At 48.3% G+C, this 24,266-nt stretch overlaps 5 protein-coding genes across 5 annotated transcripts; all 5 read right to left on the reverse strand.

Annotated features, from left to right (window-relative positions):
* Positions 1-5,325: 5,325 nt before the first annotated feature.
* Positions 5,326-5,642, reverse strand: LAJ45_05369 (uncharacterized protein; the record flags this gene model as incomplete). The annotated part of the gene is made up of 2 exons (XM_046114940.1): positions 5,326-5,513; positions 5,579-5,642. The coding sequence occupies 2 exons, from the start codon at positions 5,640-5,642 to the stop codon at positions 5,326-5,328; spliced, it is 252 nt and encodes an 83-aa protein (XP_045971977.1).
* Positions 5,643-11,228: 5,586 nt separating this feature from the next.
* On the reverse strand, positions 11,229-11,594 carry LAJ45_05370 (uncharacterized protein; the record flags this gene model as incomplete). Its single annotated transcript, XM_046114941.1, has 1 exon — positions 11,229-11,594. The coding sequence occupies one exon, from the start codon at positions 11,592-11,594 to the stop codon at positions 11,229-11,231; it is 366 nt and encodes a 121-aa protein (XP_045971978.1).
* Positions 11,595-13,526: 1,932 nt separating this feature from the next.
* Positions 13,527-14,189, reverse strand: LAJ45_05371 (uncharacterized protein; the record flags this gene model as incomplete). Its single annotated transcript, XM_046114942.1, has 1 exon — positions 13,527-14,189. The coding sequence occupies one exon, from the start codon at positions 14,187-14,189 to the stop codon at positions 13,527-13,529; it is 663 nt and encodes a 220-aa protein (XP_045971979.1).
* A 2,026-nt stretch (positions 14,190-16,215) lies between these two features.
* Positions 16,216-17,744, reverse strand: LAJ45_05372 (uncharacterized protein; the record flags this gene model as incomplete). Its single annotated transcript, XM_046114943.1, has 3 exons — positions 16,216-17,270; positions 17,343-17,618; positions 17,699-17,744. 3 exons carry the CDS (start codon positions 17,742-17,744, stop codon positions 16,216-16,218), a joined length of 1,377 nt encoding a protein of 458 aa, XP_045971980.1.
* Positions 17,745-22,438: 4,694 nt separating this feature from the next.
* LAJ45_05373 (uncharacterized protein) lies at positions 22,439-23,980 on the reverse strand (the record flags this gene model as incomplete). Its single annotated transcript, XM_046114944.1, has 2 exons — positions 22,439-23,761; positions 23,858-23,980. 2 exons carry the CDS (start codon positions 23,978-23,980, stop codon positions 22,439-22,441), a joined length of 1,446 nt encoding a protein of 481 aa, XP_045971981.1.
* Positions 23,981-24,266: the final 286 nt, after the last annotated feature.

The following is a 24,266-nucleotide window of genomic DNA, read 5'->3' on the forward strand; positions in this document are numbered from 1 at the left end:
GGTTTGTGGATGATGTGTGATATTAGAAGATGATATTTGTGTTGAGTTGTTATGGCTTTGTTGTTGATGGTGATTCTGCTGCTGCTGTGGAGGCAGAGGAGGATGGTTGTTATTATGATGGGGGGTGTTAAGGTGGGAACTCATCGTGATGCCCTTTTTGTCAATGGCATCCTGGGGATGAACAGGCTACAAGAAGGGTCCTGGGGTTTCCTTTTCTTTTCTTTTTCTCTATTCTATTCCTGGGGGGCAATGGAATTCGGAGGGTGTACGGGGAGAGATCAGACGAATAGAGGTTGGGGGAAGCGAAAGAGGGGTTAGCTGGTTAGCCGTGGAGGCGGACTAGACGGGAGAGAGAGCTTTGGTGCGACCGGTGGAACAGTGGACGCAGGTGGATGTAGAGAAGTAGGTATGTAGAGTGGTGGTGATTGTAGTAGTAAGGTTTGGTTGGGGGTGGGAGGGAATATGTGTGAGTGAGGAATATGTGGTGTGTGAGAGTACGAGTATGTATGTGAGTGAGTAGTGTGTGTGTGAGTACTGTGTGTGTGTGTCTGTACAGGAAGAGCAGGAGGATGAGGAGTTCGGTAATCAGGGAAAAGAGTAGGGTAGGTAAGGTAAGGTATGTTAAAGTATGTGGGCAGACAAAGGAACGGAGTTTAAGCTGTAGGTGAGTGGGCAAATAAGCGGAGGGGAGTGGCGGGTGAGACACTCTCACGATGATTGTGGAAGCGAGTTTTTGGTCAGTCGGGCGTGAAAATGTGGAAGTGGAAGCGGAAAGCCGCCGTGCTAGTGGATGGGGTGGGCCCCTTCTCCTTCTTCCCCCGAACAAGATACAGGGAGTGGAGACGTATGTGTGCAAAGGGTAGAGGTTCTTCTTTTCTGGAGTATCTGCGGGCCAGGGTAGAAGATGAACAGGCAAGTTATGAGAGTAGACGGAGAAAAAGAGAGCCGTAGGGTGAGTACATACAGTTGAAGAAAGGCACAAACAATAACAACGGTAAACTACTCAAAGCTAACTATTGGTACTATTACAATTAAGATAGCGGCGATACCCTTAATAAGTTTATAAGTTAAGCCCTCAGCGGTGTGAGTGGGAGTGGCAACAAGAAAAGAGAGAAAAACTACGTAAGGCCTGTCTTCTTAATTCACTCTGGAAGGAAGGATCGAAGAAGGTCAAGGTAGCCGTGAAACAAGAAAGGAAAAAAAAAAGATTAGTTCAAAGGAAATATTATTATGTGCCCCGCGGGCGGCAGAGAGATATTTCACAAAAGACTGCTTTGCTTGCAGTAAGTACTTCTCCGCAGATAGCCCCTCCCAAAAATTATCGTGAGATTATGCTTTGAGGTGTTGAGCGTCTTTTCCCTTCCCCAACCGTTTTCAGCATTCGTCAGCGATGTCTCTCCTTCCTCTCAATTGTTGCGTGCGTGCTGCGTGTGTGTGTGGCATCATATCTACTGGGTGTGTGTGTCTCTATCTCTCTATCTCTCTCATCTCTTCTCCACCTCTCAATCCAACTCTCTCACTCCTTCACTCTCTCTCTTCCTTGCTGCGCGCAAAAGAGGTTCGAAACGCTGGGGGCGAAATCCCGATCAAATCGTTTGGGGCACACCACACACGCAAGCCAAGATATCTGCACATTAACAACCCCCTCCCCTGCCCACTACTGTATGCGCGAAATAACTCGTCGGAACCGCTCTAATCCTCCTTTGGCAATTGATGCCCGCCCATCATTGGTCCAACAGGCAAGTAAAAAAGCTCCCTCGCAGATCCCCTTCGTGAGCGATGGAGTTGCCAACCTACATACATACATACATGGCCGGTCTACAACCTCTACTTACTCTACCTACCACCGATGGGCAAAGGTCTGGGTAGATACATGTAAAGTAGGCAGAGTACCTGTACCTGTAGACATGATGTTGACATGTTATTACTCTACCTCCTTCTCCTAGCTATGATGGAGGCGGTAGACCCGAGTGCCGCTCATTCCACTAGGTTTTATAATTTACGGTGCTCAACGCTCCGTTTCCTCGGAATGGAAGCTTTGCTGTAGAGCTGTCTGCCGGCGTAGTTGCCGCACAGCAACAAAAACCGCTCGGTGACCGACCCGCTATAAGCGACGCCTCGGCGATTGAGGCTCGGTTTTGGCGGCTGGCATATCACTCAAGCTTGAAAGATCTACTCTAGAGTTGTAACGTTACTCTACCTACATGTACTTGTGCTTCTTCTACTTCTGCTTATGCTTCTGCTTCTTGGATAAGCAGAGCAAAAGCAAGAACAGAACAGCGGGGCGGCGGCGGGCGTTTCTAGAGGTATGTAGCTGTCTCGGTTCGGAGGCATCATCCAGAAATCCCCCCCGCCGCGAAACTCATGCCGAGAGAATTCAAGGTCTTGCTCGCCAGTTATGCGCAATTGTCTGGTTTCCCCCCTACACTTCTACTGCAGAGTAGCAGTACTCTACGGAGTACTCTACTCTCAACCAATCCCAATCCTTGCCTTGCCCTGTTTCTCATATAATAATTCCTTTTTCCTTCACTCGCTCTGCAGGGATCGGACCACTTATTGCAAGTTGCAGTGCAGCAGCAGAGTAGAAACGGACATTCTTTTTCTTATTTACTCTCTCCCTCTGCGAGTCTACTCTACTCCGCCATACTTGCTCTACGGTGGTCTACCTGTCCGAGCGCGTGTGTGTGAGTGCGAGTGGGTGTGGGCGAGGATGTGTTTTTCGCTTAGTTCCTTTCCCCCCCTCCAAAACCAAACCAAAAGAAAAGAAACCCGCCGCCTTCTTTTTTTTTTATGAACCTTTCTTTCCTTCTTTTTCACGATAACCGTTGGCGGTGAATGATCAAGGCAACAGGCAATTACGAATATCCCAGCATGGCCTCTCTCGTGCCTCCTCCCAATATCCATCCCTTCCACTTCCCTTTTCCCTTTTTCCCCAACCCCGGCGCGGCCACCCCCGAGTTGATCATGAATCAATTGAACTGTCTTTGTCTTTGTTCGGCAGTTCCACCACCAGCGCCAGCCAGCTCAATTGCTGTCCTTTCTTCGTCACGTACAGTAACGTACGGTCACGGCCGGCCGAACCACCCACCACAATACCGTGCGCTGAAACCATTTTAAAAAGTATAACGAACCATGAACATGGCATGGGGGGGACGTGGTAGGTCACGTAGCTATTTCTTCGTCGACATGTTGCCTAGAAGTACTCTATAATACGAACGCAGTAGGTAGGTACATGTAGAGTACTTCTACTCTAGACTCTAGATCACTGATCTAGAGTACGTAGAAACCCCCATGCCATGCCCTCTCTCTGGAGCAGCTCATGCGTGGCAATTCGCAGCGGGGGGGGGAAGAAGAAGGGAGGGGATATGCGAGTACAGTTTCGCGGCCCCATATTTGGTTCCATATTTGGTGGCCCATATGAGGGGGTGTGCTAGGAAAAAGCAAATCTCACGATGTTTTTTTTTTTGGTGTGTTGTTGTTGTTCGTTCGGGGATAAGGAGGGAGGGAAAAAAAAGTGATGCACACAAATTAATGTGTTGAACAATATTCACCGAGGGTGAAGTCGGGATTTGAGCATGCTCGCACAGCTAGGGGCTACGCCTACGCCCCCCCTAATTCTTTGAAATCAATCTATGCCACTCACCGCTTTTGGTTTCATACCGACAGCTGGCTGGCTGGTCTGGCTGGTTAGGCTAGAGGGAGTGAGTGGGTGAAGGAGGTATCGTGAGTTTTTGTCTAGGCGTGGGTTTTTGTGAGTGTTGTGGTTTTGTGGGTGGGCGGTGTGTTCCCCACGCACACCACACATTAACGCAATTGACCTACGGCCGGCGCCTTCTCTGTCATTGACACTCACGAAATCCCTCGACCTCCTCATCCTCCTTCTTCGTCTGTCAGTAAAAGCCTGTTTAACTATCTGACTAGCTAGCCAACCAGCCATATCGACAGTCAGATAGCGATGAAATAATGATTCCACGATCCTTACTTTGGGTGTTATTTATGGTGCCCTCTCTGTCTACTCATGATCACTCACTCACCCTCACAATTACCATCATATCTACCACATTGCAATTCGAATTCTAGATTCCACCACGCCCACCGCCGCGGACTCCTACTCTCCTACTGGCCGGTTACAATTGGGCTGTTGCAACGTGGTACACGATACCTACCATCGCCGGACCAGGCCATCATAATATATACATCAAAACCATAAATATCACAATAATCGTGAACCCTCCCTGGGCTGCGGTGAGTGGGAGAGCATGTATCAAACGCCTCCTCTTTCTCTTTCAAACTCGGCTCTTATTTCCAGCTTGGCAGCACCATATTTTAGGTTGCTTTTGATTCGCGAATCTCCGGATTCTCCGTTCACGATACCTAGTGTAGATTATGTACTCCACTACTCTATATCTACACTACCGAAAATCTGCCGTAACGTACGTACAGCGAGACTTTGCAATTTGTAGGTAGGAGTGTGAGGTGAGAGATGATGTCCTTAGGTAAAGCACCCCAAAGTATCTGGAGAAAGGGCAGAGTAGAAACAAGGCCGCCGGCGCCGGGCCGGGAGGAAGCATAGCATGGCATGGCATAGACAGGGCATTGTAATATGCATCTGTTTTACGTTGCGTTTCTGGAGTACGGCTCCAGGAAATGCAAAAAAGAACAAATGCAAAACATCTACCGGCACCAAAATATTGACATGACAATACCTTGAATTTCCATATTTGCGCTGCGCGCTGACTGCAGCTGGAAAAGAAATGCAGAAAGTGGAGTACATACACGTACTCTAGTGAGTGGTGGAAAATAAAAAAATGAACTTTATTTTCTTTCACCTCGATCTCTTTTGAGTATGTACGGGCCTTGAGCGTCTATCATCGGATATGATTGTAGGCTGATGAGATGCCCTCAGTCTGGGGAAAGCACCTACTTTTACAGTTCGGTAGAGCACCCTACCTTTACCCAACCCAGGGTCGTCGCACAAGAGTAGAGCATGTCATATCCCCAAGCAGCTAGACTACTCTGCTCGTAGCACCAAGCAAGCAGCACGAGCAGCCCTTGCATTGCATCCATCTCCACAATTGTCGAGGGTCAGTTTGGTTAGCCTTCTTCCATGGTCTCTCCTCCCATGGCCACCCAAAAGTAAAAAAAAAAAAAAAGAAATGTGAAAAAGAAAAGAAAAATGTATTTTCGGTAACTCCACCACCGAAGTGTGGAGAAACCAGAAACCTGAGAGAGAGAGGAAGGAGGTAGGGAGGGAGGGGGGGATCTAGATTTCGGGGCGGGATATAGATTTTGCGGAAAAGATGGTTCTTTTTTTTGTTTACTTTTTTAGAGGTCACCGCCGGTACGTTCCGAGAGGTACTGGCCATGGTGATACAGTATACTGATGATCAATGGTACGGAAACGCTCGAGGTCCGGAAGTGGAAGGGAGGTCTACATACAGAGGGAGGAAATGGAGGCTCGGGTTCCGTTGGGTCTGGCTGGATGTCTGGAGCGAACCTGAGATTCCGGAAGCCTTGGCAACGTTATTAACAAAGACCTCAAGCCTCAAGTCACAACGAACGAGTGAGGCACACGAACGCTTAGTCCAAAGTCCGAATCCGTTCCGTTTGCGCAACTTTCTCCTCTCCCGCCATCCGTCCATCCTAAAAGTTTTTCCGCGTCCTCAAAAAAAAAAAAAAAAAAAATGTCGTGTGGGCCCGCTCCCCCTCGTCCGTTTCAACTGAACATGATGGTCGTTGGTGGATGATGGTGGATGTGTGGAGTAGAATGTTTGATCTCCGATGATGTTTTTTAGCCCACGCTCTCGCGTCATTTTTTCTGGAAACTCCCGGGAGGGAGGGACCTTTCTTTTTTTGTGCGTGCGATCGACCTTTCCCGCCGCGCACCGGGATGGATGGATGGATGAGGGATGGATGATGATGGGATGGGATCGACGGGGCGGCCGGGGGGAGGAGAAGGGAGGGGAGGGAGGGGGTTGTGTTTCTAAGGACACACTGGCACAACGACAGCGATAAAAGCCCGCAACACAATGCAACGCAGTACAGAGTTAATCCGCTCTTTAATTCTTCAGATCGGTGCCAGGGGGTTAGAGGAGGGAAAATGGTAAGAAAAAGGGGGGGGGGGGGGTTGCACCGCCGCACTGCACTGCATTTGAGTAAACAATTGCGGGAGAAACAAACGGAAAGAAACACAAACAACCGTTAACTGACATGACAGTCAGTCCTACATAGTGACAGCATTCAGACTGAGGGCAAAATAATGGAACCGATAGCGATACCGATACGCGACCCCGGCCACTTCTAAACTTTTCCTTTTTTTCTTTATGTTTTTGCTTGCGGTTTTAAAACACAGCCAGCTGCCGCTGCTGGATCACGATTCACGATTCACGACCCGCGAAAGTCAAGATAAAGATAGCGAGAGTGTGAGTGTGAGGAGAGTGGGGAGGAGAGTGGGAGGATAATCGGGCCAGATCTACATAGATATATATAAAAATTTAAATCGCGAAAAACCACAAATCTCAAGATACGATTCCCGCTCCCGGTCCGCGTGTACTCTAGGTCGCCGCACGTAGAGTACCGTAGCTAGCTCGAGTAGCATACCTAGCCCTCCTACCTAGTTCTTGGACCCTTCTTCACCCCGTATCACTCACTCTCACCCTCTATCACTCACCCTCAGTCACCCTGCCCCGAGATCCTCCGTAAGGCTCCGGGAACGCCCTACCCACATACAACCAGAACCCTGATCTCCCCCCCCCCCCACCCCCCCTTAGCTCTCTCTAGCCTCCACTTTGCATCTGTCAACGGGGGCGATAGAGATATGTCGGTACAAGCAAATTATCCAATATGACGGCGAGGCAGGGCAGGTGCGGGCGGATCATCACCATCCAACCGCGGTATCGGATACACTTACAGCAGTTTTTTTCCAACCAAGGTAGAAAGATATCAAAACACACACACCCCAATTAACCCCTAATGCTATGCTATGCCATGCCATGCGATGTGATGCTATGCCGGTGGATTGGGGGTGTGCAGGCGGTAATTAAAAAAGATATGGTATGGTAGCGGAGTAACTATTAATCCTTATAAATTCTGCTCTATATATGTATTAATGACACCTTACCCTAGCCATGAAGCTGCAGGAGGGACTCCGGGGAGGGCGTTTGGACACGACTCGAGCGATATGTTTGCTGTTATGCCCTCGCTCGCCATGCCCTGCATTCCGTTCCCGCGTACGCTCGCGCGAGTGATAGGTAGAGTAGATATTCACTCGGCCATGGATATAGAGTATAAAGTATAGATACATGCTGGGGTCGCTGATATAGATTCTCGTATATAGGGTAGAGCCGGGGGTGTAGGTAAGAAGGCTGCGACTAGCATAAGGCGTGCGATAAAACACGGTTTGCATAATCCTTCTCTCTCTCTCGCTTTCCATACGTCCAGGCCATAGCCATATATCTGCTGCAGAGTAGGTAGGGTAGGGTAAGGTAATATCAAGTAGGGACGTATTATTGTAGGTATGCATATATGCCACCCTACTGACTGACTGACTGACTGTGTAGGTACTTCTGCTACTCATTGCAACTCCGGTTCCAACCAACCAACCAACCGTGGCCAGCAAGGATCGCTGGTGGGCCAGGGTGCGCGAATCAGGTACACATCCACACCGCACGGAACGTTCCGTCTTTTCTTTTCTTTTCTTTGTACCTGTGTAGAGCTGTAGTTACTGTAGGAGGAACTCTAACAGCACATAGATACATTACATGATATGATGAGAATATGTAACTCTACGTACTCTGCGTGTGATGATAGGTATTGTATATCCGCAGCTTGCTCATCATGTAGGTAGAGTTACAGAAAACGCCGCGCGTGGGCAATTGGTAGGCCAGGGAGGATGGTCAGTCCTGGAATCAATCTCGGCAGGGGAAGAGGGAAGGGGGACGCTGGAGGTATGTAGGTAGGTACTTTATCTTGATAGATAGAGAGATACCGATAGATAGATTATGTAGATATTACACTACTCTAGAAGTAACTACTCTATAGTAGAAGTACCCTACATACCTCTACCTATAGATAGTACCTGGAGCTAGTACAAATAGCTGGCTGATCTGATGATCTGATGGCCATGGACCTGGCGCAGACAGCAGTTCTGCAGCGCAGGCCATATTCTTATCTTCTACTAGCCTAGTGGGTCCGGCGCCGGGTCCGTGTCCGGTCCAAAGTCTTCAATTTAGTTCTTGATTCTGTACCGGTGGTCAGTGGAAGAGTAAGAAGCTGCTGGTACGTATGACTGTATGTACCTACTGTTCCTCTAACTATTGGAATAAGGTGTATGTAGTCGTTGTTTTTGCGCTAGGTATCTCTTGAACCTCCCAAGTAGAGCAGATCTAGATGTATCTGTAGCTGTAGCTGTAGGTGTTAAGCAAGTTTTTCCGTCGCAGCTGCCGTCGCCGTTCGACATTGACTAAGGCTTTCAATAGCCATCTCGACATTTTTTTTCTTTCTGAAACGTGGTTTCTCCCTTTCGCCATGAGGCCAGAACCCCCGAATAGGCAGGTGTGCACAATCCATCTCTAAAACGCTCAAGTGAGTTGAGGTGGGTGAGTGAGCCCTCATGTACCCATACGTACCAGCCCAGTCCAGCTTGCAATTCTGTCCTACTGCCTCGGACATAGAGCACGGCGGGGATCGGATTAATATCGGCAGCTTCGGTCCTGTAGTCTACTACTACTTTACTCCCCTGCCCACCCCCCGGTTCCCCTCTATCCCTATCCTGTCCTATCAGACAATCTTCCGTTTATCAGGAATTCAGGACGGGACTGAAACATCTGGCTTTTTTGTCTCAACTGACAGCTGTGAGGTGGTACTGACAGGCTGCTTATCTTGAATTATTCTTTTTTTTTTGTGGTTGTTTTGGAAGGGGCAGAGAGAGCGAGAGGGAGAAAAAGCTGTGCACCATCGACCATCGATCCATCGAAACTTTGAGGGAACCATCGAAGATGATGATGCTGATGATGATGGGTGGTGACTCTACCTATCCACATCCTCCACCCCCCGTCCCCTTTTTGAAATCTGTACCGTAACCCCTGCACCACAACCACCACAACCCCAGGCACTCTATCAAAAAATAGGTCTTGCGTTTTTTTTCTTCTTTGGATTGTCAGTTTCTTTTCTTGTTTATGTGAAAAAAATACTCTGTGCCATTTTTTTTTGGCACGGACCTAGTTCAACGTAATGATCACCATTTCCCGGGGGTGGAAGTGAGTAGAGAGGGCTTAATGATAATCGCGCATCGCTCACGTTTTGTGTTTCAGGTGTCGCGAACATAAAGTATCAGCAGCGCACATAGATATTTACCATACCGAAAAAAAGAGCCGGAAGATGGAGTACATACGGTTGCACGAAACCAAACAAACAGAAACATAATCCAACTCCACAAAAATGAAAATAGTAAACATGTAGTGAATGAATTTTTCTTTTCTTTTGTGATGTGCGGTGTGCGGTGCCGGCCTTGCGGAACCAAGGGTCCTTCCCACCACCACCCATCCCCATACTCTCTACTCTACCAGCTAAGCTGTGGATGGTAGGCGGCGACCAGCTGGATAAATGTATCATATCATATCATATCATATCCCGCAACGCAGTGCAATATAATTTGAGTTGGGAGGACGTATGTAGGTTGACATTAAGCTGCATGGACGTACGTCTCCCCACATTATTTCATGACGGACGGAGACACAGGAGCAGAGAGCTAGAGACGAAAGAAAAAAAACCTGGTCTGGAATCAGACATGGATACTTATTGAGTGAGATGCCGCAAGAGCCTGAAAGGAAAAATAATATAATAGCTAGGCCAAGCAGAAAGAGAAGTGGAGGAACGGAAGAAAAAGGAAAGGGAAGAAAAAGAAAGGAAAATTACTGAGCTACTAATCATAAAAGACAAGTAGTACACATACTGCTGAACTACCACCGCCTGGCCTTGCGTTGAATACATGTTAGTAGGCAAGGCAATAGGTGGGCAATGCTAAGACTGCTGATACCATCTAATAATGACAAAATTAATGAAGTTAGTTTCGCTCCATGGTATGTACAACAATTACCCGAGTGCAAAAAGGCGTGTTTTGGTTGGTGACACTGAGCTGCAATTTGTCGGGTTTATTTGTGGAGTCTGTCGACATGATTCCCGCGCGGAGCTTGGAGTTTTCCATGATTTCCAGTTCTAGCTTTCATATCTTTCTTTGCAGCTCATAGTAGCTGTGCAAGTATGTAGTGATCAGATCTATTCCAGCGAATAATCGATCTTAAGCTTGCCTGCTAAGGTGCTTTGGACTCTGCTCATGTGAGTGTGGCCCGGAAGGTATGCGGTGTTGAGCAATAACCTCCTCGTCGGTGTTTAATCTAATTTGTCCCGCATCAGCTGGGAGTCTGAGAATTGTTGAGAGGTTGAAATAAGAAGTGGCGAGGCGCTTAATCTGTTTAATTTGGTTCTGCCCTCAAATTAGGAAAGAAAAGCGAGAGAAAAACTTTTCGTTAGTGTAGCGAGGGGCAAAAGAAATCGAGAATTCCCGCCACACTTTGTTTAGACGTCTTATTGGAACTTTACTTTCCAGTTAATGTAGTATAGAGAGAAGGTCACCACTAGGTAAGTACCCAAATATGATAATGTGATCGTTATCCATAACGTGTCATATGAGGACTGAAGCCAGGTCTGGGTCCGGATGATAATTTAGGAATCCCAGTCTCTCGGGCTGTGGAACTCCTAATGTGGTAACTATCTACAGTGTAGGGCGTGGTAAGTAAAAATCCCAATCATGTAATATCACTCACAGTCATTATCAACAAAGGCGAAAGTATTTTTTTTGTTTAATTCATATAGGCGAAAGTAATAATATAAGAGACTTATCCAAAAAGTACCTTTAGTGAGACATAAGTCAAATAATGTTCTTTGCCTATGGATTAGTGCGATATGGGCTCGTGCTTTTCTGGATTTCAGGACGAGATCACGGACGCTTCTGGGACTCCGATCTCACAGAAAAATCAAAAGCCGTGAGTGAGAGGGGTTTTGAAAGTATCGATTGTTTGCTGGCTGGTACCCTCAAGAAAGACAGCCATTCTAGTTCGATCTGTCAACCCGCGTACAAAAGTACTCCCAAAGAGTATAATCATGACTCAATTTAACACCATAATCCAAATCACATAGAATCTTACTATGAGGGCTGCTACCTATCCAGCTCATTTCCCCTTGGAATCTCTTATAGTACTCAGTTCTACAAACTCGACCACCTCAATCCCTTCGGGTAGCTGATCTTTCACAAAACCGCTTTGTTGGAACAAGTAGCTCACCGCCACTGGATCCTCAGAATCGTAGATATAGACCCTGAGAACCTTCCCCGCTGGAACAGATGGTCCGGTCCCGGGGCTTAGTTGGCCGTTGGCAGTGGTTGGTTCGAGCTCGATCCCGGCCCAGAAAATATCATGGACTTTGAGGAAATCGGCAAACTTGTCGATGCATTTGCGGAGGGAGAGGCGGGGGGCGGTGGAGGCGATTTCGTAGGTCGTTTGTTTAGGAGAGGTGGGTTGGATTGGTGAGGACGACATTGTAGTTAGGGTCGGCGTTAGACTGATAAGGGTGGGCGGTCAAGAATTAAGCTAATGGGACGTTGGTGGTGGGGATGTTAAGGGTCATGTGTTGATCGAGTGATGATTGGTGAAGGCTAATTTGGATGCATGGAATATCACTCGGTATCATAACCTCTACATGCATATATGCAGCATGACCTACGCTGCCCGCAACCATCAATAAAGAAGGCCGCCAAATATTCTATTCTGGTCATTGGAGTGTTAAAATTAGACAATTATAATGCTCTCGTCTCTTTACTACTAGTGAGTGCGTAGTAGTAGAAGTTAAAATGGATTACATGATTCCTTCTCGATTAATTAACTTTATACGGGGTAGGCATGCTCTACAATAACACATGGTTATGATCGAGCTATTGAATATATTAATGGATTAAACAAAAATATTGAATATTATATACTTGATTGATATCGAAGGGTTAGGGGTTCTCTATCTTGGCGCACCGCCAAGCTCGAGTATCACTTCCAGCGCAGCATCTACCATAGGCGAGTAGTCTAGTAGTTGGACTACTCGTCAGGTTAGACACCAAGTGTTTGTCCAGGATGCAAGGTCCTGGGTTCAAACCAGGGGGGTAGGAGCGCACATTATTCCATAAGTCGCTGCAGTACCTTTTGTAGAACCTTTTGTTCTTTTAGTAAAAGAAACTGATTGGGGGGCGGTCGTGGTTTTTGATATCTCTAGAGGAAGAGGTGAGTGGTGAGGATGGGAATCGGCCCTTATTACTGATTTTGCCCGATGTCTTTGTACTCTCTCGGGTCGAGTAGACCTTCTTTTTTGGATCATAACGAACTATATCATTTTGCATTATGTGTTACTACTAAGCACGTATACTGAAATCTGTGTCATTTTAGACCTTTTTCATTATATATTTATCATAATATTAGTATATATGTCTCTACTTTTGCTGCTGCCCGCCGCAAGCTACCCGCCCCGCACAGCCACGCTCCGCTACTGACTTTATATAACTCCACGTTCCAACCGCCGTATTCAAGCAATCTTTTAAAGACCCGTGTGTTTTAATTTACTGTTTTCGTCAATTACAATTAAACAGGCGGCCATTTCCTAGATTAGGGGTATGCTCAACTCTCTAGCGAAGTATATAGCTCCCCCACCGCTATATTTATCATCTCAGAGCAACCTATAGCTATCATGATAGTTACCGGGTCCAGAGCGTAATACGCTTTTCAGATAGTAGTCATTTAAGACAGTTCTACTTATTAGGCTTCGCGTTGCGGTGCGATCTCGTGCTATGAGGATATGAAACATGAAAAGGTGTTATAAGTTAACATTCATAAATATCATTAGAATTATAGAGCATTTGTCCTGATAATAGATGCACAGTTTTCCCAAAATAATCACTGTCAGGAACCGGATAGGTATTATATACAGACCAAATATCCTTATAGAAAACATTATGAGGGAAACGGAAGTATAGGAGAGAACATCAGCCTTTAAACTTTGGCGTTCAGGGTCGTTTAGTACTTACTGGTTGACTACATTTAGACTTGTGGTAGTTGCTGCTTCATGTAACTGTTGAGCCCAATTCGGCATATGAGTATCTCCCTGATCCTTCGAGCTTGACATCCCATCCACGGTCTAGAAATCACCTTTAGTATCTCAAGATAACAATCTACTATCTTTGTAGAAGGAGAAAATATCTATATATGCGTTGCCGCTGGTAGTAACGCAGGATACATGTTTCCATCACCGGATATCACTCGATGGGAAATATTAACGATAAAATGTGTTATATAAATAGGAAAACGCCTAAGACTATTTCCATACATCAAAAAAAAAATATCTAGAATACCAATTGCAAACTGTCGACTATACTTGGTAGCCCACATATCGCAGCCAGCTACACCAATAGATATGTATACCCAACCATCTAGCTAAATCATCGACCCATCCCTCTTCCTCGCATTCCACAAGTCAATCTCCAAATGCCTAACTCGCTCCTTCAACGCCGCGTTCTCGCCTCCCAGCTCCCTCTCCCTCATGCACACCCACTCCTCCTCCTCCCTAATCTCCATCGACCTCTTTCTTAGTAGCCCCTGCGTCTCCTCATGCACCTCCTTCTTCTTCCTGAGGAGTTCAGTATGCGTCTCTTCCAGCAGCTTGACACAACTCTCCGCAGCCCGCCGTCTCCGCTTCTCTGCCTCAAGCGAGTCGATAAGCTGCACGACAAACATGGCCTCCGCCTCCTCTGCAGGGAGGCGCGCAATGGCCGTGATTTCGCGGAAGCTAAGGTTCGTGCTCCACCGCGCGAGTAAGGGCTCAAGCGCAGCCTTGATACGTTCATTGCTAGTAAGGTTGTTGATATCAATGATGCCCCTGGGGTTTTTAAGAGGAGCGTTGTTATTCTTAGTATCCTTGCAGCGGGGCTCCTTGTTATTAGCCTTCGTATGGGGGACCACTCGGATAGTCTGTGGCGGAATCGGAGGCATAGGGTTCTGGAGATGCGGCGGCGGGGGGACTCTTATAGTCAGTTGCGGGCGCATCCTAGGGTTTTGGCTGCTGCTGGAGGGCATATCTCGAGCTGACTGTATAGACATTGCTGGAGGCTTTGGTTTTGATTTTCTGAATGCGCAGAAGACGGACATATAAGCTCAGGGCCAAAAGCCTGTTATACTATGGATGGATGTTATGTTCAATGTCAATACCATCATCCGGTTCTGAAATCTCGTCCAGATTGCGTTAGAGCTATCGACACGATCTTATATTCGATGGGTGGATGTGCCCCCCTTCTGTATGTTCGGCATTTTCATAGAAAAGTTAAAGCTGTTCAAGTATTGTATCTACGACGTTGCAGCGGTCTATGGCGGCGACGGATTATTAGCTGTCCCATAGTATTATTCTCGTAAAATTAGTAGTTGCCGAAGCTTGACGTTGGTATCGCACGAATTTTCCAAGATGAAAAATTGTACGGCCGTTACTGTTCATGCCAACTTTACTGCATTCTCTAATGACAAATCTGTCCTTTGAATGAGTTGACAACACATGTAACTAACTTTCACTGCTGTGTTACGGTTAGTAATTAAAATAGAAATGTGATAGATGTAGGGTAAGATAGGATTAGTTGAGGTGGAAAAATCCTTCTTCACAAGAGCACGAGCACTGCTATTTGAAGAAACCATGTTTCTAACTCAACTCTGTGTAGTAGCAGCGACCTACCCATGTGAAAGCATCCTTACCCAACTTATACCTGCGCCTACATCTCAAACCCAATATATCCTACCTCTAAAAACCGGTAGCGCTATGGCACGTACGTACCAAACCACCATTAATCATTCCGCCCGTGAATACCCCGTCTGGGAATGTCCCATCTGGACTGAGAGTGTTATATCTTGAGGTGTTCAATCTAGGAATGTTCCATTTAGGAGCATTCTAGCCATGAACGACCTATAAGCTCACCAGCCCAACGTCGAACATCGAACAGCGAACGTCTCCCACACATCACCTACGTAAAATCCCAAACCCAGTATCCACGAGCAAAAGGCGCGGCGAGAAGGGAGCGCAGCCCCAAACGGACCACCTCCTCAACACCAGTTTGATAGGTCCAGATGTCAGTCCTATCTTTGAAGCTCCCACGGTGCTAGCACCTTGTAGCAATGCAGATAAGGACTACGGGCAGCTATCATGAAGTAGTAGAGCTAGCAACCAAAGACCTCGCCCTCAAGTCCTGGTATGATGGCCAGCTGGAGCGGACGTGGTAGAGTCGAGATGGACCGGCCGTCGAGAACCCACGACTCTTTCGTCTCATCTCATCGTGCGAGGAGTTCCAAGGACACCATCTCCAGCCAGCTAATATCACTCAAACCCCAAATCTTGATTCTCCTATCTTTCAAACCCCAAATCCTGATTCTCCTATCTTTTCAAACCCCCACCCCCACAGCCCACAGCTCCGCGGCGTCCAGTTTCCAGTTTCCAGTTTCCAGTTTCCAGTTTCCAAGCTCTATCTTCCCAGTTTCAAAACCCCACCCACCTCGTATCAGCACCCCACACTACATACCCCTGTCAGTGATTAGCGCACGTGACCATCTTGGCGCCCCACTACTCCCACCGCCTCCACCACCACCACCTTCTCCGCCACCCCCAAGCAAAGACCAAGACTAACCAGCCAACCAACCTCCGGGTTATCCCCGGAGGGGGCGCACTAATTAGTAGCTCACTAATCATCAATGTCACTTTGCACCCAGAGGAACAATAATTGTTTGTAATGTTTAATCAATCCATTTCATTGTTTTCTGAATACCGAATTCATCAACCAGTCCAAGGACCTTAAACAAATCCACAACACCAAAGCCAATCCCCCGTTCCCCCAAAAGCCAGCCTAGCCCGCTCGACATGACAAAAGAAACAAGATTTCGTAGATGTAGTGTAAGCCCGCTCAATCCAAAAGTCGGGTAAAAAAAAAAAGAATAATAAAAAGAAAAAATAAGTTGCACTGTACATTTCCCAGCTCCAGAATCCCATAACCAATAAACAGTGACCCTAATAAGTTAAAAAAGAAAGAAAAGATAGAAAAGACATAAACTCCATTAATTTTTGATTTTTTTTACTCGTGCCAAACTAAAGCATTTACCACCAGTCACCCTGGGCCTTCATGGCAGTGACAACCTTGACGTATCCGGCAATGTTGGCACCAGCAACGAGCGAAGGAAGCTCGCCCTCGGCAATGTCGTAGTACTCCTTAGCAGTGTTAAGGCAGTTCCAGAAGCACCTCTCCATGATTCCAGCAAGCTCCTTATCAACCTGCTCAGAGGTCCATGAGACACGCTGGGAGTTCTGGGCCATCTCGAGACCAGAGACAGCGACACCACCGCAGTTGGCGGCCTTGGCGGGTCCGTACCAGATACCCTCAGCCTTGCGGGTGCGGCGGTCCTCCTCGTAGACATTGATGGCCTCCTGGGTGGAACCCATGTTGGATCCCTCAGCAATGAACTTGCATCCGGCGGCGATCAAGTCCTTGGCCTCCTGCTCGGAAACCTCATTCTGGGTCGCAGAGGGGAGGGCAATGTCGACATGCTCAACGTTGGACCAGGGGCGGGCACCGGGGAGGTACTTGAAGCGGGACTTGAATGAGTCCTGGGCAGAGTAGAGCTCGGTAAGGTACTTGCGGTCAAGCTTGAGCTGGGCAATCTGCTCAATGTCGCTCTCGTTGAAGCCCTCACCAGAGGTGGCAATCAAGGCACCCTTGGAGTCGGAGAGAGTGATGACCCTTCCGCCAAGCTCAAGGACCTTGAGGGCAGCGTACTGGGCAACGTTTCCAGATCCAGAGATGGCGACACGCTTTCCGGCGAAGGTCTCCTTTCCGCCAGAGGCGTATGATAACATGTGGGAGACGTAGTAGACGAGACCGTAACCAGTGGCCTCAGGGCGGATGAGGGATCCACCCCAGGTGATTCCCTTACCAGTGATGACACCCTCCCACTGGTTCTTGTAGGCCTTGTAGGCACCGAACATGTAACCGACCTCACGACCACCGACACCAATGTCACCAGCAGGGACGTCAGTGAACTGACCAATGTGGCGGGAGAGTTCGCGCATGAAAGAGTAGCAGAAGCGGCGGATCTCGTTGTCAGACTTGCCCTTGGGGTCGAAGTCAGATCCTCCCTTGCCACCACCCATGTTGACTATCAGAAAGAAGCATGTCAGTAAAGATGGTCTCAAAAAGTCATAAGAGTCGAATTAATTGGACTACTCACGTCCAGTCAAGGCATTCTTGAAGGTCTGCTCGAATCCGAGGAACTTGAGGATGGAAAGGTTGACAGTGGGGTGGAAACGGAGACCGCCCTTGTATGGTCCGAGAGCGGAGTTGAACTGAACACGGTATCCACGGTTGACCTGGAGTTGGCCATTGTCGTCCTCCCAGGTAACACGGAACTGAATAACACGCTCGGGGACGGAGACGACGGGGAGAGCGGCCTTGAGCTCGGGGGAGACAGTGAAGAGCTTGGAGCTGGAGAGGGAAGACTCAAGCTCTGAAGGGGGTGAAAGTCAGTACAAAAGTTGATGTGAGAAAAAAAGACCCTCTCAGGGTCAATGATCGATATGAACATACCGTGGTAAGCCTGCTGGAACTCGGGTTCGTAAGCAATGTTGGACATGTTGACTGATGTGTGGTATGAAGAAGATTTCAAGAGATTCTAGTAATTGTGGTTGATGTGGAGGAGGGTGGGGGGGTTCTTCGACTTTTGTTGGAAGGGGTATCTAAGACTGGCTTATCCAAACAACTGTGGTGCGAGGAAATTTTCAACTCCAGATGGCGGGACGAGAGGTCCCTCTTTAAAGCCTTCTCGATGTCAAGGTTTCGCAATCTGCAATCACTACAACTCTACCTTATCCCTATCGCCCCCGAAGGACAAGCCATCCCATCCGCTAGCTAGCCACATCCACGCTAACCGTGGGGAGGAGACGAGCAGTAGCAGAGAGAAAAAAAGGAACGCGGAAAAGATTTTCTCTGGCGTAATTCACTACAGTCAGTTAAATTCCGAACCCCGCATCAAGGTTGATCGTGGTACTACCCTCTTTCAGTCCTTATCGATTGCTTAGCCTACTGAAATACATCATCAAGAAGTCGAAGATACGGTGCTGTGGTGGGGCTTTTTCCGCCCAGAGTGGTCTAGCGCCAGGCTGCAACGGGACCTTGTCGGTAGATTGTACCCTCCCGAAGACCTGGATCGCGGCCAGATTTGTATGCGGGTAAAGCAAAAAGAAAGAGATCCGTAAAACGAAATAGTAAAAAAAGTTTCACCTTGCATGGGTTCCCCCCTCCCTCTACATCTCTATCAGGGCAGAGGCGTCCAAAAATCAGATATCGAACATGTCGCACCACCCACCGCTGCCAACCACACACACGACAGGACGTGGGATGGGGTGTCGTCTCGTTCCCACGCCCCCGTACGGAGGAATTCGGCGTCAAGGTACATTACAGAAACGTAAAATAAACCCCAAACGGGGAAAGCACGCCATCCCGAAACCCCTCTGAAAATCTTTCTCGCTACGGAGATTTGCGCGCGAACCAAAAAGTTTGGTGTTTTGATTCCGTAGGCGGCGAGCGAAGATAAGCTGACCACTCACAGAGCTCTGATAAGGGAGAGTTCGAGAGAAAGGGAAAAAGTTACACTGATGTAACGCTTACGACTAAAAAAGAGAACCATCACCACTTTAGTTTTTCCCCAGGTCGCTGGGATGATGGGGAGTCGGGAGAACAGACAGGCAGCAAAAAAGCAATTCCCCGCAGCAGTAGCGACGCCTCTCTACCGGTGGACGGCCACACCTGGACACAACAAAGCTTTGTCTGTCAGACTGCTCTTCATGTAAGGTAGCGATTTACCCCTCCATCCCCTCCAAACCCCACATGCAACCTCTGCTGCAAGATGGAGATGGGATGTTTACGATGGTGATCGGATTCCTCCCAATTGCCGGGGAAGGACAGCCAGCCAGAGCAGCACAGGCATGGCATGCTCTACATACCAAGCATACCTAGCATACCTAACCACCACAGACAGAGACGCAGGGAATTCACCCAGACACACGTGCTTCATAGCCTTTCTACCTGTCCGTAAACTGTAAAGCGTTAGTCAGGGCCTCTCCTCGATCGAAACCCTAACCTTCTTCCCTGCCCTCCGAGGAGAAAGTTAGACTCCGAGATTTCGCGAAAAGGGAACCTCCATCACAGCCTTTTTTTTTTTTGCCTCCCCGCGTATCTCCCGGAAGCTGGATGGCTGCTAAAGAGACCACCTGTAAAAACTCAAACTTCAGGAGAGCTCCCTCCCTGGACTTGCAAGCGCAGTTGAGGATGAGTATCAAAAAATCTATTTTCATATCTGCTCCAGATAAGACAAAAAAGACCGTGTCATCTTCTCCACGATCCACCACGCAATTGCCCAGGAACGTATTGCGGGGAACCGGGGAAGCAAGCACCCACCTTGCTCCCTCCGTTTACATACATCCTCCACTCTACTTTGGCGACGACGTCGTTGTTGGGGCTGGTTGCAGTCCGGTCTGTGTTTCTCCGAACAGCCATGCCGGCGTGGACCCTGAACTGTTACTCCAACTTTAGTTAGAGTTCATCCTTCTCACTTTCCCTCTTTCTTCGCTCGCCACCCTCCTCTTCCCCTTACCTTAGGCTTCACTGCCACCAAAACTCAAACTAAACTAACCACTGCCACTTTTTCCAACCTTCTCGAAAACCCTCCTCCCCTATCTCGCCCACGGGTGCACTCGGGAGCTAGGGAAACTCCCATCGTGTCTTCTCTTTTCCCTAGGGCCCTCCTAGGCTTTAGCCTCCTCTGCCTTCATCTCGCTCACTCGCCGCTCCGTACCTGCGAAATTCCCCGTTCGGGAATGCACACCCCTCAGGGTACCTGGGCAGGCAGTTATGTAAAGCAAGATCGTAAAAAGAGTTTGCAGATGTCAGGGCAAGGGTAAGGAAGGACCTTAGGGGAAATGATTTCATATTTTCCAACCACCACCACCATGTCTACATAAGCATGTAGGTTCCCAACCACCACCACTACCACCGGATATTCCGCGCTTCACCGCTGCGTCCCTGGGGATGTCTTGCGGATATTCTCACAAGCGACGGTGAAGGAACATGAAATGGATAGGGATGGCTGGTAGGTATGCGGTCGGGTCGTTGTAGACTTCCCATTCGCTCTCACGCCCGCGAAGCAGAAAGGAGAGGGGCAGTAGGGGCGGAAGAAGATCATGTCTCGGGGTTTCAGGGCCGACTCTAACTCTCTGCCTCTGAGATTCTGAAATTATGGAGATGCGCGATGATATCATATTGCAATATCACTCGCCGGCCGGAGAATAAGCGGCCACTCCAGTCGCGCGCTTGCGTGCGAATGAGCGTGAGACATCTGCTACTCTGACATAAGCAGAGAGCAGCACTTTGATCTTTTGATCGGATGTTTGGGATTTGAAATCTCGTAGCATAAAGTAACGTAACGCAGGCTGAATATTCTCCCTCCGGCTCGATGATCTTTAGTTTTGGAGTATGTAATTCAGCCGGTGAATAGTATATGCACAGTAGAGTACCCCCATCGCATCGAATTGTGAGGAAATAGTCTGTGGATGGTTGTTTCGGGTACCTGGGCGAGTAGTACTACGATTAGTCTAGATCTAGAGGCTGGTTGGTCGAGAGGGTGATAAGCCCTAACCCTACATAGAAGGCTCTCATTAATTGGCTTTGATAGAGCTCACAAAACATCCTCCCTACAAAGAAACAAAAGAAAAAAAACAGAAAAAAAAACTCTTTATACACAGATCGAACCTAGACACTTTGTGAGGAATTCACTCATCGAGATCAGAATTCAAATTCTCGTTCTGCATACATAACAGAATATCAAGATCGTCGCCAGCGAGAAAAGAAAGGGAGGGGACAGAGAACAAAAAACCGAGTGCGATCCCATGTAGCACTCACCACGCCAAGTCGGGATGCCGGGTGTAACCTATCTAACCCAGCCCGGCCGGAGCTCAACTGGCAGGAAGACAAAGAATCCCATTCTCCTACCGGCAGCAAGCCGCAGTAACGAAGCTTCACCAAGCTTTCCTACCTGCACAAGGGCCGTGCGTTCGTTCACCACAAACAGCACTTCGCTATCACCGCACCGAACCAAAACGAAACACCCAAACCCCAATCACTAACTCATTCTTTCACCCGTATACTCCCTATATCTTCTCCCTCATACCTATACGTATTCTCCCTAAGCCCTATCTCAGCCCATGGCCATACACAAAACCCGAAACACCCAGGGCCCCAGACCAGGGCCTACGCGGTCTCCGGCTGCGTCGGCACCCCACCCAACGGGTAGAGTATTACGCGTCCCGGACAGCACCTCTAGGGCTCTAGGGGGCAGAAAGGGAACATACAAAAGGACGTGCTGTACCGTAGCCAAGAGAAGAGGATTTGTTTTCTGAGGTGGATATTCGATCATTACCTACGAGCTGCGATCTGAACGGATGACAACGACAAAGAGACAGCTCATTCTAATCATGGGCGCTCACTCACTCACTCACTCACAACCGATTAGAGTAGCAGAACTAACTGGCACTGGCGAATGGCAGTTAGGGTGAGGAGAATATTTTATTCAACGTCAAGACAAACATCCACTCACCCTACCATGTACTCTACCTACTCTACATCCTGCCTACAGCATACAGCATGTCAGAGATCGTGTATTCACAACCCAACCAACCGACAGCTGCAGAGAAAGAAAAATCTTCCGCTCGAGACAGAGAGCTACAGCAGCTACCCCACATTCAACAGCCGATCAGAAAAACACAAATACAACTGGATGCGATTGGAATACCATTACTACTAACCCCCCGCAAGATCTTGAAAGAATAAGATAGATTTTTTTTGTTAACAGACAGTACAGCAGATTACCCCTCGATTGATGGGAGGTGATGGAATGAATTGGATCGCACGATCGTTTGTTCCTCTACATTAACCAACCACACGCACGACGACGACACACAACGCACAACGCACGCTACAACGAAGCACTCATATCACAATGGGCCGACGGGACACAGAAGGATACAATGCAATGATTTTTCACATCCAACCAGATTATTTATAAAAAAAAAAGTAACAAGAAGAAGAAACTTTATCTACCCACACAAAACACGGGGAAGGAAGACTGTAAAAAAAAGCAAAAAAAGAAGCGCTCCAGGAACAAAAGAAACCCCCCTCCTCCTTCAATCCCAACCAGCCAACCAAACAAGACTTATACAGAAATGAAAAAAAAAAAAATTCACAATCGCGCCGCTCCAATCAAAGCTCAGTCATTTACAAGAACGCAGCGAACCCAACCATGACAGCAGCCACTGACCAGCCAACGACACCGCGGCTGACAGATGAGGCGCTGTTGGAAAGGCCGGTCTCAGAAGAGCTAGAGCCGGAGGAGGTAGAGGTGACACCACCGGTTCCGACACCACCACCAGTGTTGGTTCCGTGGCCGCCCTCAGGAATCTCAGACTGGGTGACGGAGCTGGTGGCCTCAATGGTCTTATCGGTGATGGCCTTGCCGTCAGAGTCGTTGATGTCGAGCTTGACTTCGAGGGTCAGATCGTCGAGAGAGAGGAACTTGCCCTTGACGAAGGTCTTCTTGTCGACACCATCATCAATGTACTCCTGGCCAAGGGTGAAAGGAAGGGTAAGGTTTCCGTTGATGTTCTTGAACGAGGACTCGGCCGCGCAGTCAACGGGGCGGTCAACAATGTTCACGTTGCTGGGGACGGAGACGTCCTTGGGGACCTTGTCGAAGGCTGTGACAAGAGTGTCGTATTCACCCATGATGTTGGCAGTATCACCGTCAATCTCAACGATACCATACTTATTGGGCTCCTCAGAGAACTCGTAAACGAGACCACCAGAGAAGACACCAGTCATGTCCTCGGAGTAGAGGGAGCCAACTTCCTGCCAGACACGGGGACGGACCTCGTTGCAACCATACTCGGTGAAGAACACGGGAAGAGAGTAGTCGGCGTAGTCCTCGACGAGCTTGTCGTATCCGGAGCCCTCAAAGGTGTTGTCACCGCACCACTGGTAAGAGTTGACACCGAAGAAATCAATGTAACCAGTGTCACCGCACTCAAGGTAGTGGGCGAGCGAGGTACGGAACTTCAAGTCATCAGCGTTGGAGTATCCAACGGGGATGATACGGTGGACGTGGTTGGTGATGTACGCCTTCATGTCACGGACGACGGCCTTGACATAGTTTGGTGAGGCCTCAGCAGAGCCGGAGTCGAAGATGACCTCGTTACCGGCCAAGAAGGCGAGCATGTTGTCGTATCCAGAGAAGACCTCAATGACACCGAAAATGTGCTCAAGGTACATGGGGGTGTAGGTGGTCCATGGCTCCTGGTTGTTCAAGTGCTGGTGCTCCAAGGGGGAGTTGACATCGAGCACCAAGTAGATTCCGGCCGCGGCCAAGAGGGTCATACATGCATCGTGGTCGGCGGTGGGGTCGACCGAGTAAACACGGATTGTGTTGATTCCGAGCTTCTGGAAAAGGAAGATGTCACGAGTACAGGTCTCGACGTCAGAGAGAGGGTCTCCCCCCTTCTCAACAGCAGCGGAACCACCAGGCTGGTAATCTACTCCCTTAAGCTGCAATCATCGAAAAAATAACTATTAGCAATCTAGAAATAGCAAATAGTAGTAAATAATACCAATAATTGTATTGATGAAAACTGTAGAACTTACAAAGAAAGGCTTTCCAGTCTTGGAGTTAACAAAGTGTCTATCCTGGATCTCAATGACATCGATAGCAGCAGCCAGTCCGCTAAGGACGGTCATAGCACCGAGGGCAGCTGTAGAGAAACGCATACTGAGTGATGATGATTGTTTGAATAAGGAGCTTTTGCAAAAAATATAAATGCTCTGGGTTGGTTTGCCGAAGGGCTGTGGGGGGGGTGTCTGTTAAACGAGGTTTGGTATCAAGCGGATGGACGAGGACGTATGTCGCTCAATTAAGTTTCGAAAATTAAAGAAGAAAAGAAAGGTAAAAAGACCTAGGGATAGCGAGTGTCGTGAATGGGGAAGAGAGAAGAAGAAAGAAGAGAGAAGAGTAGAAATACAAGAAACCGTCGATGGGGGGTGGTGGGTGGGATGG

The sequence above is a fragment of the Morchella importuna genome (assembly GCF_003444635.1).
Source record: "Morchella importuna strain M04M26 chromosome Unknown Morimp01GS014, whole genome shotgun sequence".
NCBI lineage: Eukaryota > Fungi > Ascomycota > Pezizomycetes > Pezizales > Morchellaceae > Morchella > Morchella importuna.